A 19,230-nucleotide genomic window follows, 5' to 3' on the forward strand; every position below is an offset into this window, starting at 1 on the left:
ATCAGCTATATAATCAAACTATTTGTATTCCATTAGCTTTATATTTGATTAGAGAAATGACTAAATTAAATCTTGATTGTTTGTTCATCGGGTCTTTAGTTTTACTCTGCAACTGTTTAGTTTGCTGGTTGGTTGTAACAGAAACTTAATATAATACAACAAACAATTGTTGTACTAGAACTAGTTTACTTCATATCAAATATTTGGCTTTAATCACATTAAATTTTAGGATCTGCACAATCGGAAGACATGGCTATGGACCCTGATTTCCAACGGGAAACCGAGGAGGAAGCGAGGATAGTTGCTGAATTCGTACAAGGCGTCAGAAGCAGAGATGCCGCGAGGTCTCTGCTAAGGCATCGGTACATAGAACAAGACGAAAAGCTAGCGGGTCACGGCCGGCCGCAAATCCAACAGCCAAGTATGCTACTGGCTCGCAACCAAAAAGGAAGGCCTCTGCAAAGAGGAGTTACAACTCCGAGTGGTCGGCTTCAAGCAGCCGGATGCGATTACTGGCTCCATTGTCCTCACACCAAGCCGCCAACAACGCCTCAGATCTCATCGCCTCTGACGAACATGAGGCTTTCACACAGTTATCCAAATCAGAAAGGGGTTTCGACAGCAAGGGAATACTCAACTAGGTATGTCGTAAATAGTATATTGAATTGTTGGGGGTCATGGCAGTACTGGCAGATTCTGATATACTATCTGATTTGTTTCTTTGTTTTGTTTACAATGGTGTACTTACAATATTATTTGTTTTTCATGCCTCGATAATAAAAAAAGAGATGAAATCTGTTATTAAAACGCCAACGAAATCATTTATCGACAGCTTAGATTTGATGTGCTTTTATTCACGCCGAAAAAAAAACATAAATTCTTGCCTAGGTCTGTTCCTAGATAAAAAAAAGTCTTCAATATGACATGGTATCAAGATCTGTTAGTTAAAAGAAAGTCACTGCTGCTAGACACCTTTTCCCGGATAGTAAAAATAAAATCTTTCAAAATGTGGTAATGCTTTCTATAAAAGGCAAGACACAAAGGTGTACTACAGGGGATCACTCTGGGCCCTATCCTTAATCACATTTGCACATAGGTAGAAATCAGATACCCTGCACATTAGCTGACGAAATTTCAATCTTAAGCAGAGATAAAACACAAGGAACTATATTGGAAAAGCTTTCTTTAAATGTTTCTGAATGCAACTGAAATGTCATGAAAGCCATAAAATCAAAACTCGTCACCTTCACATGTCTAAATGAAATGTGACCTTTGTTCAAAACAGTTTGGGCAGAACACTGACTGCACCGATACGTTGATGATGTAGCAAACTGCGTGAGACACTGCATAATCTTCGTAAGACCTAAAAGGTCGCCTAGGTCTGTTCCTAGATACAGAAGTCTTCAATATGGCATGACCTCAAGGTTTGTAGGGTAAAATAAAGTCACTGCTGCTGAGCACCTATTGCAGGATAGTAAAAATAAAATAAAGTCGCAATATTTCAGATCTAAATGTGACAATTCCTTCTGTAAAAAAACTAGACACAAAGATGACACAAGGCTCTATCTTTTACCATTTTCACTTGGGCCGAAATCACGACACGCAGCTAGCAGACGATATTGCAATTGAAAAGAAATCAAAATAAAACACCAGGAGCTTTTTTGTAAAATATTTAATTGCAAGTTTCTGAATATGTGAGGGGAGGATGGTCAATAATAGGTGGTAGCACTCTGAATATGTGCAAATGAAGTATCATGGATGTAAAAAAAAATCACTTTGTATAACACTCCGTCACATTGACGAAGTAACAAAGTATGTGAGACATCGCATAATCTTCGTAAGACCAAAATTGCCTTATAAGTCCCATTTTGTAACGATTCGGCCGATGTGGCAATCCTGCTGCAAATAGCCTCATAAATAGAACCCGCAAAATTGCTTTCTGCGACGAGCGGTCCGTGGTTTGTGAAAAACTCGATTCTTAAGAAATCTTGAGATGGCAAACCACGCACCAAGTCATTGAACGAAGCTCGATTAGTCTACCTAATGTGAAAGACGTCCATAACTGAAAGATACTCGAATAGAATCAAAATTTAATAAAATACAAATTTTGGTATGATTAAAAATCAATAAATGTAAATAAAAATTATTTTTATGTAAGGTCTTGGTTGTGATGGAAAAAAAACAGTGTCGCGCTCATGACACTAGCTTTTTCATCTCAACCAAAACCTTACATAACAAGAATAATTAATTGAAAGAAGTAATTTGGTCAATTAGACCACTAAACATATTGCATTAGTAAATAAAAATGTTATCAAATGAAAAATCCTGTGAAGAGGAAGGTGTGCACCTGATTACTGGTTACAACTTTTCTCTAATTTGTTAGAATTTATCTAAACAGAAATTTATGTTTTAGGTCCTCACCCGCCTCTTTGGAAAAGGTCAACGACGCTTCCCACAGGCAGAGCCGCGGCAACGACTTTAACGTTCTAGGTCAGGAAGACGGTGAATTCATCAGAAGGCAAAGATACAGAAGATCGCAAGATAGGTACCACACCGACCACTCTTAATGTGTATAGATACATGCTAATATTCTCTTCTTCCAGTAACGATGTATGGCACGTGTCAGCGGACCGTAGCCTCACACGTTCGCCGAGAATCAGGTCTTCTGCAGCATCCACTCCCGAAGATAGACCGGGCTCAGCGCCGGCTGCTCAAAGATCCCGTTACCCTTCAGGACGTGTCGATAATACACAAAGGTCTCTTTCTCTTCCCAAGTGTTTCCAAACGAGTCGAGAACTTCCGAGGCTACCTACCAACCATATGTCTGGGATAAATTACAAGTAAGGAATTATTTTTTTAGTAACTTATGTATTTATGTGCCTTCCTGCCTTCCTCATTTATATGAATATGAGTTGAAAATGATTCTGTAGTTTTGTCGTTTCCGATCATTTTAACTGCCTAAACTTTCAGTTTAGGTATCTGAAACGCGTTTCGTCTTCTCTATCTTTAATGGTGTGTCAGGGAAATAAGCGAAGTGAGTCAAGATTCCAACCAACCCCTGAAGATGACGGGAAACAGAAACGATCTGACAAATCAAAATTATGAGCTTCTCGCCATCTTCAATGGTTTCTACAGCCAAGCCCATTTCAGTCACGTCCACTTACGTCCAACCAAAATACGTCCCTCTAGCTATGAATGTGGTTTCCTAGCAATAACTTTTGCATATTCCTTATTAATTAGTGTTCAGCCTTCTGTTCTTGCTGCAAATTAAACGCTGCACATAGGGACAATTGCGCCCAAAAGGGTCTTGAAATTTAGCCCCTGCGATCAAATAGCTCTTAATTACCACCTAGAAATAATTTCTGCATATTCTTTATTAAGTACTGGTAATTCATTCGCCTGATCTTGCTACAACTTAACTTCAAACACTAACATCTTAACATAACTCAGTGTTATTCAATATCTCGTTTGACTCTTCTCTCATGTTTACCAACCATTATAAATTGTTTATACATTTTAAAAGACGTCCATATAGGCACACCAGCGTCCAAATAGCTATTGATTTCTTGATTGAGAACATTTCCGACCAAACGGAATATGTTACTATTGCTAGGCAACTATGTACTAACTATGTAAGGCTAGGCTACTATTGCTAGGCAACTATGTAAGGAATTTGCAGAAGGTATTGCTAGGTACATAGTTGCCTTCTGCAAATTCCTTATTAAGTATCGGTATTTAATCTACTCTATCTGCTCTTGCTACAGCTTGAATTGAAGTACTCAAATCTTAACTTGTACTCAACTTATTCGACCGTTTTGTCCAATTTTTCACCAATTCTAAATTGTATACAATTTAAAAGGCGTCCACACACGTCGCACCTGCGCCCTAATGGGCCTTGACTTCGGGCACTTCCGTACAGATGGAGATACCTCCCTTAAGTATGAAGGTGGCTTCCTACATTTCATTTATTCTATCTGTTCTTGCTAAATCATAAACTCAGGCATTCAAATTTTAACAGGGCCTTAATTTAGGGCATTTCCGTCCTAGTTGGTCTTCATTAGAGGCAACAGCGTCCAACCAGCATACATCGCTTAGGTCTATATAGTTACCTAGCAATAGCTTCTGCATATTTTTTATTAAGTATGGTAGTTCATCAGCTTGATCTTCTTGCTACAACTTAAGCTAAAACACTAAAATCTTAACATAACTCAGCTTTACTCAATATCTAGTTTGACTCTTCTCTCGTGTTTGCCAACCTATTATTAATTGTTTATACATTTGAAAAGACGCCCACATAGGCACACCTGCATCTAGATTGGTCTTGATTTTTTGATTGGAGGCACATCCGTCCAAGTAGAATACGTCCCTCATGCTACGTGATTATTTAGCAATAGCTTCTGCATATTTCTAATTAAGTACATATCCTCATTAAATAATGGTATTTTACCCATTCTATCTGCTCTTTTACAACTTAAACTCAGCCACTCAAATCTTAGCTAGGTCTGGATTTGGGGTAGATCTGTCCATGATTTGAGTCACTTGGATCCAACCAGCAAACATCGCTTACGTCTATGTGGTTATCTATCAATAGGTCCTGCTTATTCCTTATTCGATATCCATATTAAGTATTGGTATTTCAGCCTTATGTTTTTGTTGCAAACACAAAGACTCGACTCTTCACTTGTAACGGCTCACCTTTATTAACTAACTTTTTCGACTCTTCTGTCATATTTGTTACCAAGTATAAATGGGGGGGTCACACAGACGCAGTTGCTACCAGACAAGTCTTGATTTGGGTGCTTCCGTCCAAATGGGTCTTGATTTGAGACACTTGGATCCCAATCCAACCAGTAAACATCGCTTACGTCTATGTGGTTACCTATCAATTCTTGCTGGTTGTTTCTTCTTTTTCTTTATTGGTTCTGCTTATTCCTTATTATCCATATTAAGAATTGGTATTTCAGCCTTATGTTTTGTTACAAACACAACGACACGACGCCGACGCTTAACTTGTACTTTTCACCTTTATTGACTAACTTTTTCGACTCTTCTGTAATGTAACTGCCCCACGTTCAACCATCATACCTCCCTTTCTATGTGTGGTTTTCTAGCAATAACATTTGCTCCTTATTAAGTAGTGGGATTTCACTCAAATTTTAACTTGTTACGAATCAGTTTTATTCGCTGATCGTGTTTTCATATTTGCCATCAATGGGCGCACTCGCGTGGTAATGGGACTTCATCTGGGGCACTTCCATCCAAACGTGAATCCTTTATCTATGAACGTGGTCACCTAGCATAGAATCTGCATATTCCACTAATGCAAGATTGTGAGTAGCGACAGCACGACTTGTAATATTTTATTAAATCCTTCACTTTTGGTATTGTTGAGGTCTCTATACTATTTATGGATAGGATTATTTAGTTAAACTTGGATGCGGTCAATTTATGAGTTGGCCAAAACCCAGAGTGATCACCCCCATATAAAAATGTAATAGTTTCAGTTCCGTATTCTGTGAAATTGCGGATCGACGTGGGAAACGAGTACAGGAAGCCGAGAATTTGAGTTTGAGTAGAATAGGATTCGTGGAAACGGTTTCCAAGGGGACCTGGCAAGGGTCGCCCCCACTCTTTGCTGCGGCCCCACCTGCTTCTCTTCACCACTTCAAACCGACAGTTTCACGTTAGTTGTAACATGTAACAGTTCAGTTTTTAACCGATGACGGGTCGTTTTTGACTTCAACCTCGTTTTTCGTGTAGCTGTTCAATTCTGGCTTAAAATGTGTTATGTGTTCGAAACAACAACGTAGATACTCCTCATGGAGACATTCTTGGTCCTTCACTCGAATCAAAACGTCTCCGGACGGCAATTCGACAGGCACCGAACGAATTAGGTATTTTTCCTCTATTTATTTCATTTATTTTAATATTCAGTCGATTATTTAAAGTCAAAAGTTTAAAGACAAATGGGGAAAGTGTTGGTGCTTCATCTGCTCCCTCTCATATCATCTGTTCTTGTTACAACTTAACAACAAACTTAACTTGAAATGGCTCAGTTTTATCCATATACTTATTAGATTACTATCTCTCATATTTTATACTAAATAACATGTTTGAACACATTTAACCTTTTATTGACAATTTTACTTTTAAGGACAAAATTGGAAAAAACAGGTGTAAATATCTGTATTATTTCAACTACTCCCTGGCCACAGCCATCTGTCTTTGCTACCACTTTAACAAAAAATCCCAAATCTTAAGATAAAAGTACTTAGCTTTATCGCCCTTTATTTTGGAACCTTATCTCATTTTCCTACTAATTATATTGTTTTATGTATTTTAAAGAAGTCTTCTATGGTCAAAACTAACATTTTAACGTTGTAAGGTCAAAATCAAAGAGACAAAGAAAAGTATGCTTGTTGTTCTTGTTACAACTCATATCTTTAGTTAAAAAGACCTAGATCATCTGTTCCTGCTACAATTGAAATTCAAACAACTCAAATTGAAAGTCAAAAACCTGAAACAATTCATTTTTACTCACACACTTATTAGATTACTGGCTCTCATATTTTATACTAAATATAAATAGCGTGTTTGAACACATTTAACCTTTTATTGACAATTTTACGATAGTTTAAGGACAAAATTGACAAAGCCCAGAGAAGTAGACATTTTTGTGTGTCAGTTGTTGCCAACAAAAAATTTCAAAAATAAAAACAAAAGTACTCAGCTTTATTACCATTAATTATTCCGATTCTTCTCTCATTTTTCCTACTAATTATATTAGTAACGTAGAAACCTAACCTTGAATTTTATACAGTTTAAAAGAGGCTTCTATAACTAGGTAACCATTTTAACATTCTAACACCAAAACCAAAGAGACAAAGGAAAATAGTTATTCTTGCTAGAACCCATATCATAACTTAAAAAGACTTAAATCATCTGTTCCTGCTACAACTTAAACTCAAGCACCTCAAATTGAAAGTCAAAAACTTGGAACAACTCAGTTTTATTCACCAACTTGGTTACGGATGTTGTTTTTCTTTTTTTTACTAATAATCAAAAATTGTTTATTCATTCTAAAGAAGCGAATACATTTTAGTTGACTTTTATTGTTATTTGTATAAATATTATAAATATATGCGTTAATTTAAAGTAAGAATTAATTGATGAAACAGAGGAAGTTATTGGTATTTCAGCTTCTCCCTGTCAAAATTTTCTGTTCCTGCTAAAACTTAATCTCAATCAATTCAAAACTTGAAACTTTACTCAGGTTTATTCGCCAACTTTACCCTACGTTTTGTTGAAATTGATCCGAAAATGGAACCCAATTGTTACTTCAACTTAAGTAGTAATATTCGCAGTTAATTCGAAAAATAGTTACGTAATTTTCTGACAGTCAGATAAGGTTTTTTCATTGCTACAGACTTGTTTTCGTAAGTAATTACCTTATTGGGTAATCCTTCTGGACTGTTTCTCGCTGTTATGTTCTTTATATATGCTAAGGTGCTAATATGTGTTCCAGTTTTTTTATACATATTTTTAAAAAAGTACTGACTGAATTTGTATTTTATATAATTGTCAATATTGTACCAGTATTCGTACTTTTAACAGTAGAACTAAATTATTATCTTAACTTCATTCAGGGAGAAGAAGATCAGTTGCACATAGGTTCATACAAGGACTATATAAGTTACTTCCTTCACGTCCAACAGCTAAAATTTAGAGAGGAACTTAAAAAAACGCAATATTGTTTATGTCCCTAGATGACGTAACTTAACAAAGAAATACCAAATTATGGTGCCAGAAAAAGCAACATAGGAAAAAAGATTATCCCAGTTAAGCCTGATTATTAAACAGCTCAAAAATTAAAGAGTGCACTTGAGACCATAATTATCGGTAGAAATTTGGGATTAAAATGGTGATTTCCTTTAGTAAATTTGCACGGTTTTGACTAGAAAAACAATTGAACTTTATGCATAGGGGATACAATACTGGGCAAGTGCTCAAAGCTCTGTCTCAAATCACAGCATGGGTGCATTGAGAGAAATAGGTTTGGGTACCAGGGCACACAGGGCAGAAGGGTAATGAAGAGGCATATCCAATCGACCCGAACCCTTCTGAAAAATGTCAACCTGCCATAAAAAAGGAGCAATTTACGATCAAGTTAAAGGCTCATACCTGATGAACGAGGATAGAGGCAGGCAAGTCCATCAAGCAAGTCTCGCCTAAACATAAAACAACAATATCACAAAACCAAAAAAAAAACTTACGATTATTATGTTTATAAGGCCTAATAAGGTTTCTTCTTCTGATTAGACACTATCAAGGCTAATAAAATGTAGTGAGTTAGCTAGAAATGAGGTCATTTCTAATGGAAGTAGTGCAAAAGGCTCTTTAGTTGCCTCAACAACAAATGCCACAAATATTCTAGATATTTAAAAAACTTTACGTCTAGATCAATTCTAGATAGTCCCAGAAGACATTTCTGGAATGCCTGAATACATGGAACTTGACAAAAGTAGTGTTAATTAACTGCGAAAATTACTTTGCATGAGTATGAGGTTATTAAGTTTTCATTGTGTCGGATCCGAACCCTTCTAAAAAAATTCAAACTGCCATAAAAAATAGCAATTAACAATCCGCTAAATCTTGTACCCGATCGAACCAGGAAAGCAGAACAGATTCAGTCAAGAAAGCCTCGCCCAAACATAAAATAGACTTTATGCAACAAAGTCGGAATCAACATTGGATTGTTGCATGCCTGTTGACTGGAAATTGCTGTCAATGTTCATTGGAAATATTGGCAGGTCGTACTTTAGATTCTTCTAAGAAGTGGAGGAAACTGCTGTTCACATTATATGTTACCGCGAAGGCCTAGTAAGATTTCTACTTCTAATTGGACACAATCAAGGCTAATAAAAAACATGGAGGTAGTGAGCTATAAGCCATAAATGTGAGGTCCTTTCTAATGGACACAGTGCAAAAAGCTCTTTAGCCACCCCAACAGCAGATATCACAAATATTCTTGATGTTAAAAAAACCTTTCTTCTAGGACTATTCTAAATGGATTGCTTTTTGGATTACTCTAAATTTTTGGAATGCCTTATACTATGGAACTTGACAAAAGTAGTGTTAATTAACTGCGAGTATTACGTTTCGATGGGGCGATTTAAACTTTCATTCAATCAGACCAAAACCCTTCTGAAAAATTTCAAACTACCAGAACAAAGAACAATTTGTCGATCAAGGTGAACCCAGGACAGAGGTAGACAAAATTCCGTCAAGAAAGAGTGAGAGAGAGAATGTGTGTTGTGTGCGTGTGCGTGTCTTTTACGTTATATCAAGGAGTCTGTGGGATATTTATAAAGATTTTAAACGAGATCTGAATTCTATTGATTTGCTGTGGCTGTTTAAAATTGAGGTACGAGCTAACATGATTAAAATACCCCCCTGGATGGAAGGATCCTCTGACTCGTGCTCTCTGTGTAACGCCAGGGGTCACAGTTTATGTTTTTCACTTCCTCCCTGAATGCTCTATATTAAAAGAAATGCGTCTGCTCCAGCTAAGCCGAAGTATCCTAGACGTGAATTAATCATCGAGCAACCTCTCAACCGATCCCATAAAATACTGAGGCATTGCAAGAAAGTTTCGAGTTGGTTTATAAAATTGAATTTAAAAGAGGCAATGTTATTTCAATTATTAGCTTTCAGTTCTAAGTTATATGTTCTTTAATTTCTATTATTTTGTTAATGTAATCATTGACCTCCGACCGACGGAAATTTCCATATCATACAGTGCTTGTATAGTTATCGTATTATTATTATTATTATGTTACTGGGTAGTCCTAATAAGGTTTCTACTTCTGAGTGGATACTATCATGGGTATCGAGTCTAATAACAAGCCTGAAGTTAATGAACTATAAGCCATAAATGTGAAGAGTGCAAAGACCTTCCTAATGGACCCAGTACAAAAGGCCTTTTACCTACCTCAACAATAAATACCACAAATATTCTTGATAACAAAAAAAAATCTAGGTCTATTAGTAGTATAATTATGCAAGAAATTATTTAAATTTATTTAAGAAAGCAAGTCTAGAGGAATGGAACTTGACAAAAATAGTGTTAATTAACTTCAAATTGCTACTTTTTATATGTATGAGGGGATTTAAGTTTTCATTCGAGTTTAACAGTTTTAAACGCGCGTTTAACATTTAGTGCATATTTGTAATTAATTTTGTAAAATATTTGAGAGAGGGACGGAACAACATAGGTGGATAAAATATAACAGAAATTATAATGTGGTTTTCTCTTTACAATTTGATTATCGTGCTAAGAAATTTTATTTTGGTGTTAAACCTGAATTTTTTTTTTTTTTTTGCACGGATTAGGTTCTTCTTTTTACTTTATCAACCAGAATTCGTCTGACATTTTTGTTTCTAGTGTTAAAAGCTACATTTAACCAGAACATTTCTTCTGAACACAATTATCTACAAAATTCGACGGGTCGGTTATCATAATTTTATTATATAACCTTTTTATATTTTATTTTCACGGTCTGAACACCGCAGACAAACGATGGCCAAGATTGGAGGAAAGCTAGCTGCCAAGGTGAAGACCTATTAAAAACAGTAGCATTTTAAGTAAGATATTTTTTCCCATAATATTTATGTTGATGTATATTAATTCAAAACTCGTTTATTCTATTTAAAGATGATTAGTACATTACTCGGATTAAAATTATCCTTCCCCCCTTTTTCTATTTATTTTTAACTTTATTTCATATGTTTTCCACTCGGTATTTAAATACAGGAAAATAATTTTTCAAATTAGCAGAGAAACTTTATTTTTGCTTATATTTACTGTTTAATGCAGCAATAATTATTTTAAAAATAAAATGTTTTAGATAAATTAAAAATAAAACATTCCTAAAGCTGCATATAATTCAAACTATGAGGTTCATTTTAAAATACGAGCCAGTAGGGTTTAAAACTGTTTACTACACGAACGTAGGTGGATCGAGCATTTAATGTGATTCATGAAATAACCGAACCTGAGGGCTGCAGTTTGCCAAATTTTCATCCACCACCTCCAATAGGTTCGTAACGAAGACTGTCACCCGTCTGACCCCTTAGTATTTCTCTTTTAAAGAAAAATGTTGACCTTTAGTACTTCAGTTTTGGAATCTTCTCCCCACCAGGGCACGTACCAAAATAGCGAGACAGTTTTCCTTCAGTCTCTTGTCGAGCGTAATGTTTCTACCACTAGCACTCGTCGTTGTTGTATGGCTTGTAATCATCTTTCTTCTCCTAAGGTACGGTTTCTTAACATTCATTTTCGATTATAGACGAAATAATCTATTAGATTCCTTTTAAACGTTTAACAATAAATTGTCAATAAAGCAATTTGTTATATGACAACATTGAGTTAAGTAATAAAAACAGTTTGTTGATAACACCACTCATAAGATACGGGCAAAGGAACAATATTAATGCAATGTATGAAGTTTTTAACACTACCATTGAATAAAGTAAGAAATCTAATTATCTGAAGCTTATATTGTTTTTAAAGCTGAGGAACTTAGCTGTGACTTTCAGGCCGAAATTGGCTCGTTATTAGTTTAGGCGTCTAGTCGGTACTTTGAAGAAATTTCATTTTCTATCTTTTAATTTTTTGTGATGCCTGACTTACCGGAAATGTAATTTAACTCGTTATATTTTTTAATTAGTCGCTGTTCTAAGCTGTAAAATCATCAGTGGATACAACGCATAGTAACATGTTGAATAGATAGAATTAACTTAACTGGGTCCGTCCATTCTCGCTGGTTTACGTTTTACGCGAGGAGTTCCTCCACTGAAGGCGTGCGACTAACGCATATGAGTGAAACGTGAACAGCGAGAGTAGGCTAACCCAGTTCAGCCGTCACATGCTTCTACATTCATAAATTGGAGACAAAGTCCTTTCTTTAGGACTAAAAAATTAGACTAAATTATTAAACCCATTTTGGATTGCTTCATCTTTGTAGTATTGTCAATTTTACGGTTCAGTCAGGGAATTACTTTTGGCTTTCACATTACAAAGTAAATATTTATGTCATTGTCACAGAAATAAAGGTGCAGTCCACTGACTTTAAAATTTATAGTTTTAGTCTTGAGATAACACGTAGGTGTATAAATTTGATATATTTCCAGTAAATAACAAACATATAAATGTTTAGGCAAGTATGCTAAAGTCAGTTTGGCCAAGCTGATGTTGGTCGGCTGTTCGAGTGATGTGGCTGGATCCCGAAATTGAATTATCATAGGATATCTTCAATATTAGTTTCTTTTGCAAATTCTAAGGTGTTCAGATCGTGATATAAGTTTACATTCCAAGCGGCTCCGTGATGAGGCGAAGAACACGAGGAGTTACCTGATTCTTGTAGGGGTCATAGCTGCAGCTGCTCGGGGAGCCTGCAGATGTCCTTATTTCCCGGATGTACGTAAATTAGACGTTTGGTTTTCAATATTAGAGTGGTGATTTGTCTTGGGTGAAGTGCGTCAAATATTAACTATTAACCTATGACGGTAGTTGACATACTCGTTGAATTGGCGTTTCTGTTATTCTTTGTTAAGTATATTTTATTCGTCTTATAATGGTGTTGATTTGGAAACATTACTGCGAATTGGGTGCTCTCTTGAGTCCGTACCTAAATACCTCGTCCTACAGGCCAAATTAAATTGTGCACAGCAGTTTGATTTTGACTTGTTTTAAGCGTTTATTGGAACGCATAGGCATTTCCTGTACTTTCAGAGCTAGCATTTATCACGTATAGATCCTTGTGATATTCTTTCATATTTTAGTACTTTTGAAGAGTACCCTTCGTCCGCAACACCCTGTGAGTATTGAACCAAAAGCCCTTCAGTACTGGGATAATTACTTCTAATGAAAGGCTCTGATAATTCCGGTCTGTCTATTCTAATTGGAAGTGTCTGGCGGGCGCGTTTCGTCATTTTACAATCTAATGGTTGGCCTGAGTGTTATTTTTATCAGCCGTGTCTTTTTCATCGACAATAAGTCTATAGACTCTTCACTAAAATGTTTCACAATATGCTCAGAATTGCATCGGAGTTGATCATGGGTCGTAACACAATACTTCACGTTCCAGATCAAATCGATTGGCGTTGCAAATTAATTTTGTGACCGGTCGTCATGGCGTTTAGATTTAGATTTTAGATGTTTTTTGTCTTTTAGATAATAGAATTATTTTCCCTGTATAAAAATCTTGTTCTGCTGACAGACCTATAAATAGTATAATCGACGACCACAAGCAACTCGTACGGCTTAAGATTGATACCCCAAATTTAATTGAAGGAGCTATTTGGTGGAGTTTGCGTGTGTAATTAATTTGACCTAAATATCACGTCTTCATCAATGAATTGTCAAAATACATAGATCATTCTAGGAAGACGATTTGGCCATTAGAAGTAAGTTCACGGGAAATGCAGCTGTTCTCTGGCTATTTCCTTTCTCCCGTATACTACAAACGACTTTCAGCATAGTTACAACCTAAATTATAAATATAATTATGATTTAATTATAACACTTGAAAAAAATTTATTAAATTTGTAAACTGAATATATCATTATTATTAATCCTTACATGTTATGCTAATTTAACTTATACGTGAGTTATCTCAAAGGAATCCTTGCTTAATTTCATGATAAACGGATTGTAGCAAATTATAACTCGAAAAGTTAGTGGAAAGTTCGGTCCTTACTTGAAGGCAAATGTTATTAATATAAATTAACATAAAACCTATTAAAGTTAATTACCAATGTTGGAAAAATAAGATAATGCTTGATCTTTTGTAATAACCCCATGAAAATTTATACGTTTTCAGTTTAGTGTAGCATACTTAAAACACACTATTTCTAGCATTGTAAGTTTTATATGTTTCCAATGAATATTAAAAAAAATCCATATTAAATAGAAAGTGAGAGTTCTAACATAAAATTTTATTTGAATGTGCCCAGATGTTGCTTAATAATGATCAATTTTTCTTTATTTAGTGATGGAGCTGAGTTTTTGGTTCATCAAAGTACCACTAACAGTCCAGTGCCAGTGGTAGGAATTCGTCCTTTGACGCCAGAAATTTCCAGGACTGCACCACCCACGGTTAGTATGACCCTTATAAAATCAATATCATTATTGTTGTTGTTGTTATCATTATTATTATTTTAAAAATCAATAATAGCATATACTTATTTAGCTGTCTGTGCACTTGTGCTGCAAAGTAATTAGATTTTGGTTTTCTTTTAATCCCATTGTTAGAATGTGAGTATTTCAGAGTATGGCTTTGTATAACTGAATGAATTTGTTTAGTAATTGTAATATTGTATTTAAAGAACATTTGCCAATTATAAATTCACAGTCACCTAAAAAAAAAAAAAGAATAATTGATGGTAACTGTTCAACGTGTCATTCAACATGCAAAAGCAAGTAGTGTTTCTCATACACAATATCATTACCAAGTAAATAATCAGTATGTCACACTTACAGAATATATTATGCTTGGGGAGAGGGTCATAAATTGTGGTTGTTTAAATCAAGGCACACTTCAGCCCAAGACAACCACTTGGGTTTGCTCTATCAATAATGTCATGAAGTTCCAAAGTTTGTGTCCATATTTTTTTATATTTTTTTCCTAGTGTGAACATTAAATGAAATTATGACTGTATTGCCAGAACAGATATTTGATATTCTTCTTTTTATTGCATAACATTTATTTTAAAGTTTCTTGAACAAGAAATGGGATTTAAAATCTACTATTCATAAACCTTTTGTTCGGTTGGGCAAGTTCTCTCAGTTTGATTATATGGGATGTAAAATTTTAGTAGAAAAACACTGTTCAGAAATTACAACCCTTTTATTGAAAATAACTTGGTAATTGCAGCTAGTTATTTCGAAAGTCTGCCATGTTATGCCACATGTCTCTGCCTTTAATTTACCTGAGTTTTTAGTTAATAAATATTTATATAAAACTGAAGTCTAGTGGTTATGTAATTATTAAATCAAACAGCACATTGCTTAAATTAACAAAGATTTGCTTGGATGTTGAGGAATAAGCTAACAATTTAAATAATAACAGCTTGCTATGCATGCAATAAGGGAAGAGCTTTATTTTTGAGTTTTACTTTATGTTAAATGTACTGAATATTTTAAGCAACTTTAGGCATTAAATATAAACATTGAATTGAGCCAATATATCGATCAGTATTCATGATGAAAGACAGTCTAACTACAAAACTAGTACAGCCATAGGAGTTACATATCTTATTTTTCCTTCAGCCTATTTTCTATGATCATGAGGTAATTTTACTTCCATAATATAGAGTTGATTTCTGTATATATACAGCACTTCTCAAAACAATTGTGTTAGTTTGCATTTAATAGCATTGCGAACTTTTTATATTAATATACACTTCATCGACCCATTATACAAAAGTTGGTTGTCCTTGAACAAAGCTGGGAAGTCCAAGGTTCCTATTGTTCTATAAATGAACATAAAAACTAGCAGTCATTTAAGAAGATCAACCCAAGAAGTCTGCTGGCAATAATTTCAAAAAGAGTGCTACCTATTTATTCAGAAATCGTGAAATGCGGATTTCTGAATAATTATCGATTTACGGTCACTAATCACCACACAGTGCTACCTATGTCATCACTCAAAAGCCCAAATGAAAAGTGTCTCTGATCCTCCAAAGTTGCTTGCTATATAAATTGTCACAATTCACTATTAACAGTTAGAAGGAGAGGTAAGGCCATTGTTAAATAAAAAAGAACTTGATCACCAGAGCTTGGAATTTCAGAGATTTGGAAAAGTCTTGTTTACTGATGAGACCAAGATTCATATGAAGAACAGATGTTCAACAGTGTGGTATTGTTTACCACATGTTGCTGTTGATAGACGTTTTAATTTCCTGGATAGCATTAGAAAGCTCAACCATCTCGTTTTTGTCCAGGGAAGTGTGACTGGCCAGTAATGATTAGCAAAAATATATCTGCAATTTATTAAAAGAATTAGACTCGCATATGAGCTTAGCTAGTGGTATTGAGTATGAATCGTGGCACATGCCTCAAAATTTTATGTGAGAAGTGGTCTGATCCCTTGTCCACTTCACTCATCAGACATTAAGCCCTCATGTATGAGAAGAATTATGTATTATATTTTTTCAATAAGTTCCTACAAAGATAAAAAAATACTTGTAATTACTTTGGTTAAAAAATGTAACTTCGAGAATTATATAAATTTTAATTAAACTGAAATTCATCTTTAACTTAAAAGGAACATTATTAAACTAAAGGGGTGATTGCAATTATCATCATTACCATTTTTTGTTAACATAATTTATTATCAGTCAATATTAACTTTTATTAAAATAAGAACCTTCACCTTACTTCAGTAAATTATAAGTTTTATGGAAAATAGAATAGACAGCTAAGGTGTCATATAAATCATTTAGAAAATCAGGATGAGTACAACACATTATTAATCTTATGATATGTCTATTAGATAATAAATTAATTAAAAAAATAGATAATAAATATATGTAGTTGTACATTTAACATATTAAAAAAGCATATACCTATATAAGAACAGAAATAAATAAAAAATTATTTGCAATTGTATAGTCAGAGAAAATATTTCTTACAAGTTTGTGTTGAACATATCAATAGTAGTATACTTATTACTAACAGTTAAAATGCCGGAAATACCAGAGTGAAGTAAGTAATTATCAATCAACATCATTTCAGTTTCCCACAATCTGTCTGCTTGTTTTATGCAATTTTTTAGGCTTGTTCAAAATTCTCCCAAATATGATTTAGTGCCTTTCACCCATTTTCATACACCCTGCTTAAACCCTGACCAACACTAAACAAGGTGAAAAACAACTCAAGACACTCATGACAGACCAAACTAGCAATAAGTAGACCAAGTTCTTTAAAAAATGAAAAACTGTTTAAATAAGTAAGAAAGGGAACTGTGGTAGCCCAGAGATCATCATGCTAAGAGGCTCATAGACTCTGCAGTCATGGGTTCGATTCCCACCATCACCCCTGAATTTTTTTACCCATACCCTTCCCCTCCCCTAAAAAAGTTATTTACAGCCTACATGTACTCTGGAAAGCATAAATGAAAATTATATGTAATATTATAAAGTAAATATAAAAATCAAATTTCAATTAAATTATATAATTATAATTCAGGGAGAAGAAAAAACATAAACAGTTTTTTTATAAGATTTACCTTAACGGTTTAACTTATGCATTGAGAGATACTGCAACTTCTGAAAGTCTACCTTTTTGACAAACTCTGTTTGAAAAGATAATGTCTTTTTTTTAATATAATTATTGTATTAATTAATTTAATTATGTTATCTGTTTAATTTTATGCTTATGTAATAAAATATACTAGAAGTGAATTGATGTGAGCGTTATCTCTTGACGTCTTTAATAGTGCTGCTCTTTCTAATGACTGTTGGAGAACATCAAAGCATATAAAAAAAACTTAGGAAAAAAGCAAATTTTACACGGTTGGATAACATAACGCTTAATAAAGTTGTTTAAATAATTCAACAAAAATAAATATTATATGGAAAATTACAAGTGTAACGACATATACATACACAGAGCCGTAAATTTGATAATTTTAATAGGCTGTTTTGCATTATGAATTGTATATTATTATAGAAAGATAGCAATTAGTTCCTATGCCAATGATTTATTCTGCCAAATTATTGTAAATTAGATCTTGACAAGTCATAGTACTCGTGTAAAATACAGAATTGTAAAGTTCATATTACAGATAACATAAATTTTAAATTTTGTATAGATGGCTTTACTTCCAAGCTGTTAATCTAAGAACTATCATATAGAAAATTTAAAATAAATTACAAATAGTAATTAGAGCTAGTACACATGAAAATGTGTAACAATAAAAAAATATATATTGTGTAACTAGCATTAAAATTAATTTTTCCAACTTTTCAATTAATGAATTTATTTATTATTCGTCTATTTACTGTGATATACCCCATTTAAAAAAATCCTTTAAGAAAATTTATTTTTTTGATCGTTTGACGTTAATATAAAATCAGTATATTTATTTAATTGGTCAAGCGGACCAGGAAAAATAGTGAATATTTATTTAAATTTGAAAACTTGTTCCTCTTACATCAGAACACATGCTAATATATGACAAAGGTTGTCTCATTACTTATGATAAAACGATCCTGTCACTCATTCGCTCTTTCTTCCCTTTACATGTCTGACACTACAGGATCATGGATGGGTATTGTACATGTAATGTTTTTACTAAAAAAAAAAAAACTGTTAAAAAGGAAATTATTTGAATGTTTAAAAAGAATCATTGCACTAGAAAATGTGAATGTGGGTGGGGCAGAGCGTGGTAATTATACTAATTACTATGTTAGTAGCATAATGTTTTCATTTTTTTATAACTACCCATAGAGTATAATACAATAAAAAAATGAGGGCTTTCATATTGATGTTCGATTAATTTTTTTTATAGTAAATGTGGCAATTAAAAAAAAAAAAAAACCCGCACAAAGTGTTAATTTCCTGTTATGCCACGCTCTGAACCAATTTTTGTATTGTTAATAAAATAATAGTAAATGGAAAGTGTATATAAAGTAATGTTTTGTCTTTGAATTATATATATATATTTTATTTATTTTTTAATATATATATATATATATATATATATTANATACCGTTTTACTGCTGACATTCCTATGCTTCCCTATACCATCTATACTCTGTTTTTTTTACAACTATCAAATCATTCAGATATATTTATTTATTTTTTTTTCCATTAGAGATTAAAAATATACTACTACGAATTTAAAATTGCAATAACTAGAATTTAAGTGTTTTCAATTCATTCTTGTATAATTTGATATTTCTTTAATTTGGTTTTATGTTATCATAAACACTATTTTAATGAATTTAAGGAAAATGTGTTATAACAGCAATAATGGAACCTTAGTAGTTATATATAGTATAAATATTTAATTAATATTATTCTGAAAACAAACAATATTACAAATACAAAATTGTTCGCATTGAGAAAATTATAATACAAATAAGCATTTAAAATGGTGGTAAAAAATTTGTATTATTAATTTTTTCAATTATCTATTTCCAAGTACAAAATCCATACATAT

At 33.5% G+C, this 19,230-nt stretch overlaps 2 protein-coding genes across 2 annotated transcripts in view; one reads left to right on the forward strand and one right to left on the reverse strand.

Annotated features, from left to right (window-relative positions):
- LOC106674408 (disks large 1 tumor suppressor protein) overlaps positions 1-11,098 on the reverse strand; it is a 565,060-nt gene extending 553,962 nt beyond the window's left edge. Inside the window, exons 1-2 of the mRNA XM_024225925.1 lie at positions 11,055-11,098; positions 8,182-8,228 (exon numbers count right to left, since the gene is read on the reverse strand). Coding sequence (XP_024081693.1) covers positions 8,182-8,228; positions 11,055-11,083 — 76 coding nt within the window. The 5' untranslated portion in view covers positions 11,084-11,098. The remainder of the gene's footprint in view (positions 1-8,181; positions 8,229-11,054) is intronic.
- LOC106660809 overlaps positions 1-19,230 on the forward strand; it is a 60,343-nt gene that overhangs the window by 28,239 nt on the left and 12,874 nt on the right. The window contains exons 5-8 of the mRNA XM_014383756.2: positions 230-641; positions 2,414-2,545; positions 2,604-2,840; positions 14,053-14,158. Of these exons, the coding sequence (XP_014239242.1) occupies positions 230-641; positions 2,414-2,545; positions 2,604-2,840; positions 14,053-14,158 (887 nt within the window). The remainder of the gene's footprint in view (positions 1-229; positions 642-2,413; positions 2,546-2,603; positions 2,841-14,052; positions 14,159-19,230) is intronic.

Source organism: Cimex lectularius, unplaced genomic scaffold (assembly GCF_000648675.2).
Source record: "Cimex lectularius strain Harlan isolate CLEC.00 unplaced genomic scaffold, Clec_2.1 scaffold81, whole genome shotgun sequence".
Classification (NCBI taxonomy): Eukaryota; Metazoa; Arthropoda; class Insecta; order Hemiptera; family Cimicidae; genus Cimex; species Cimex lectularius.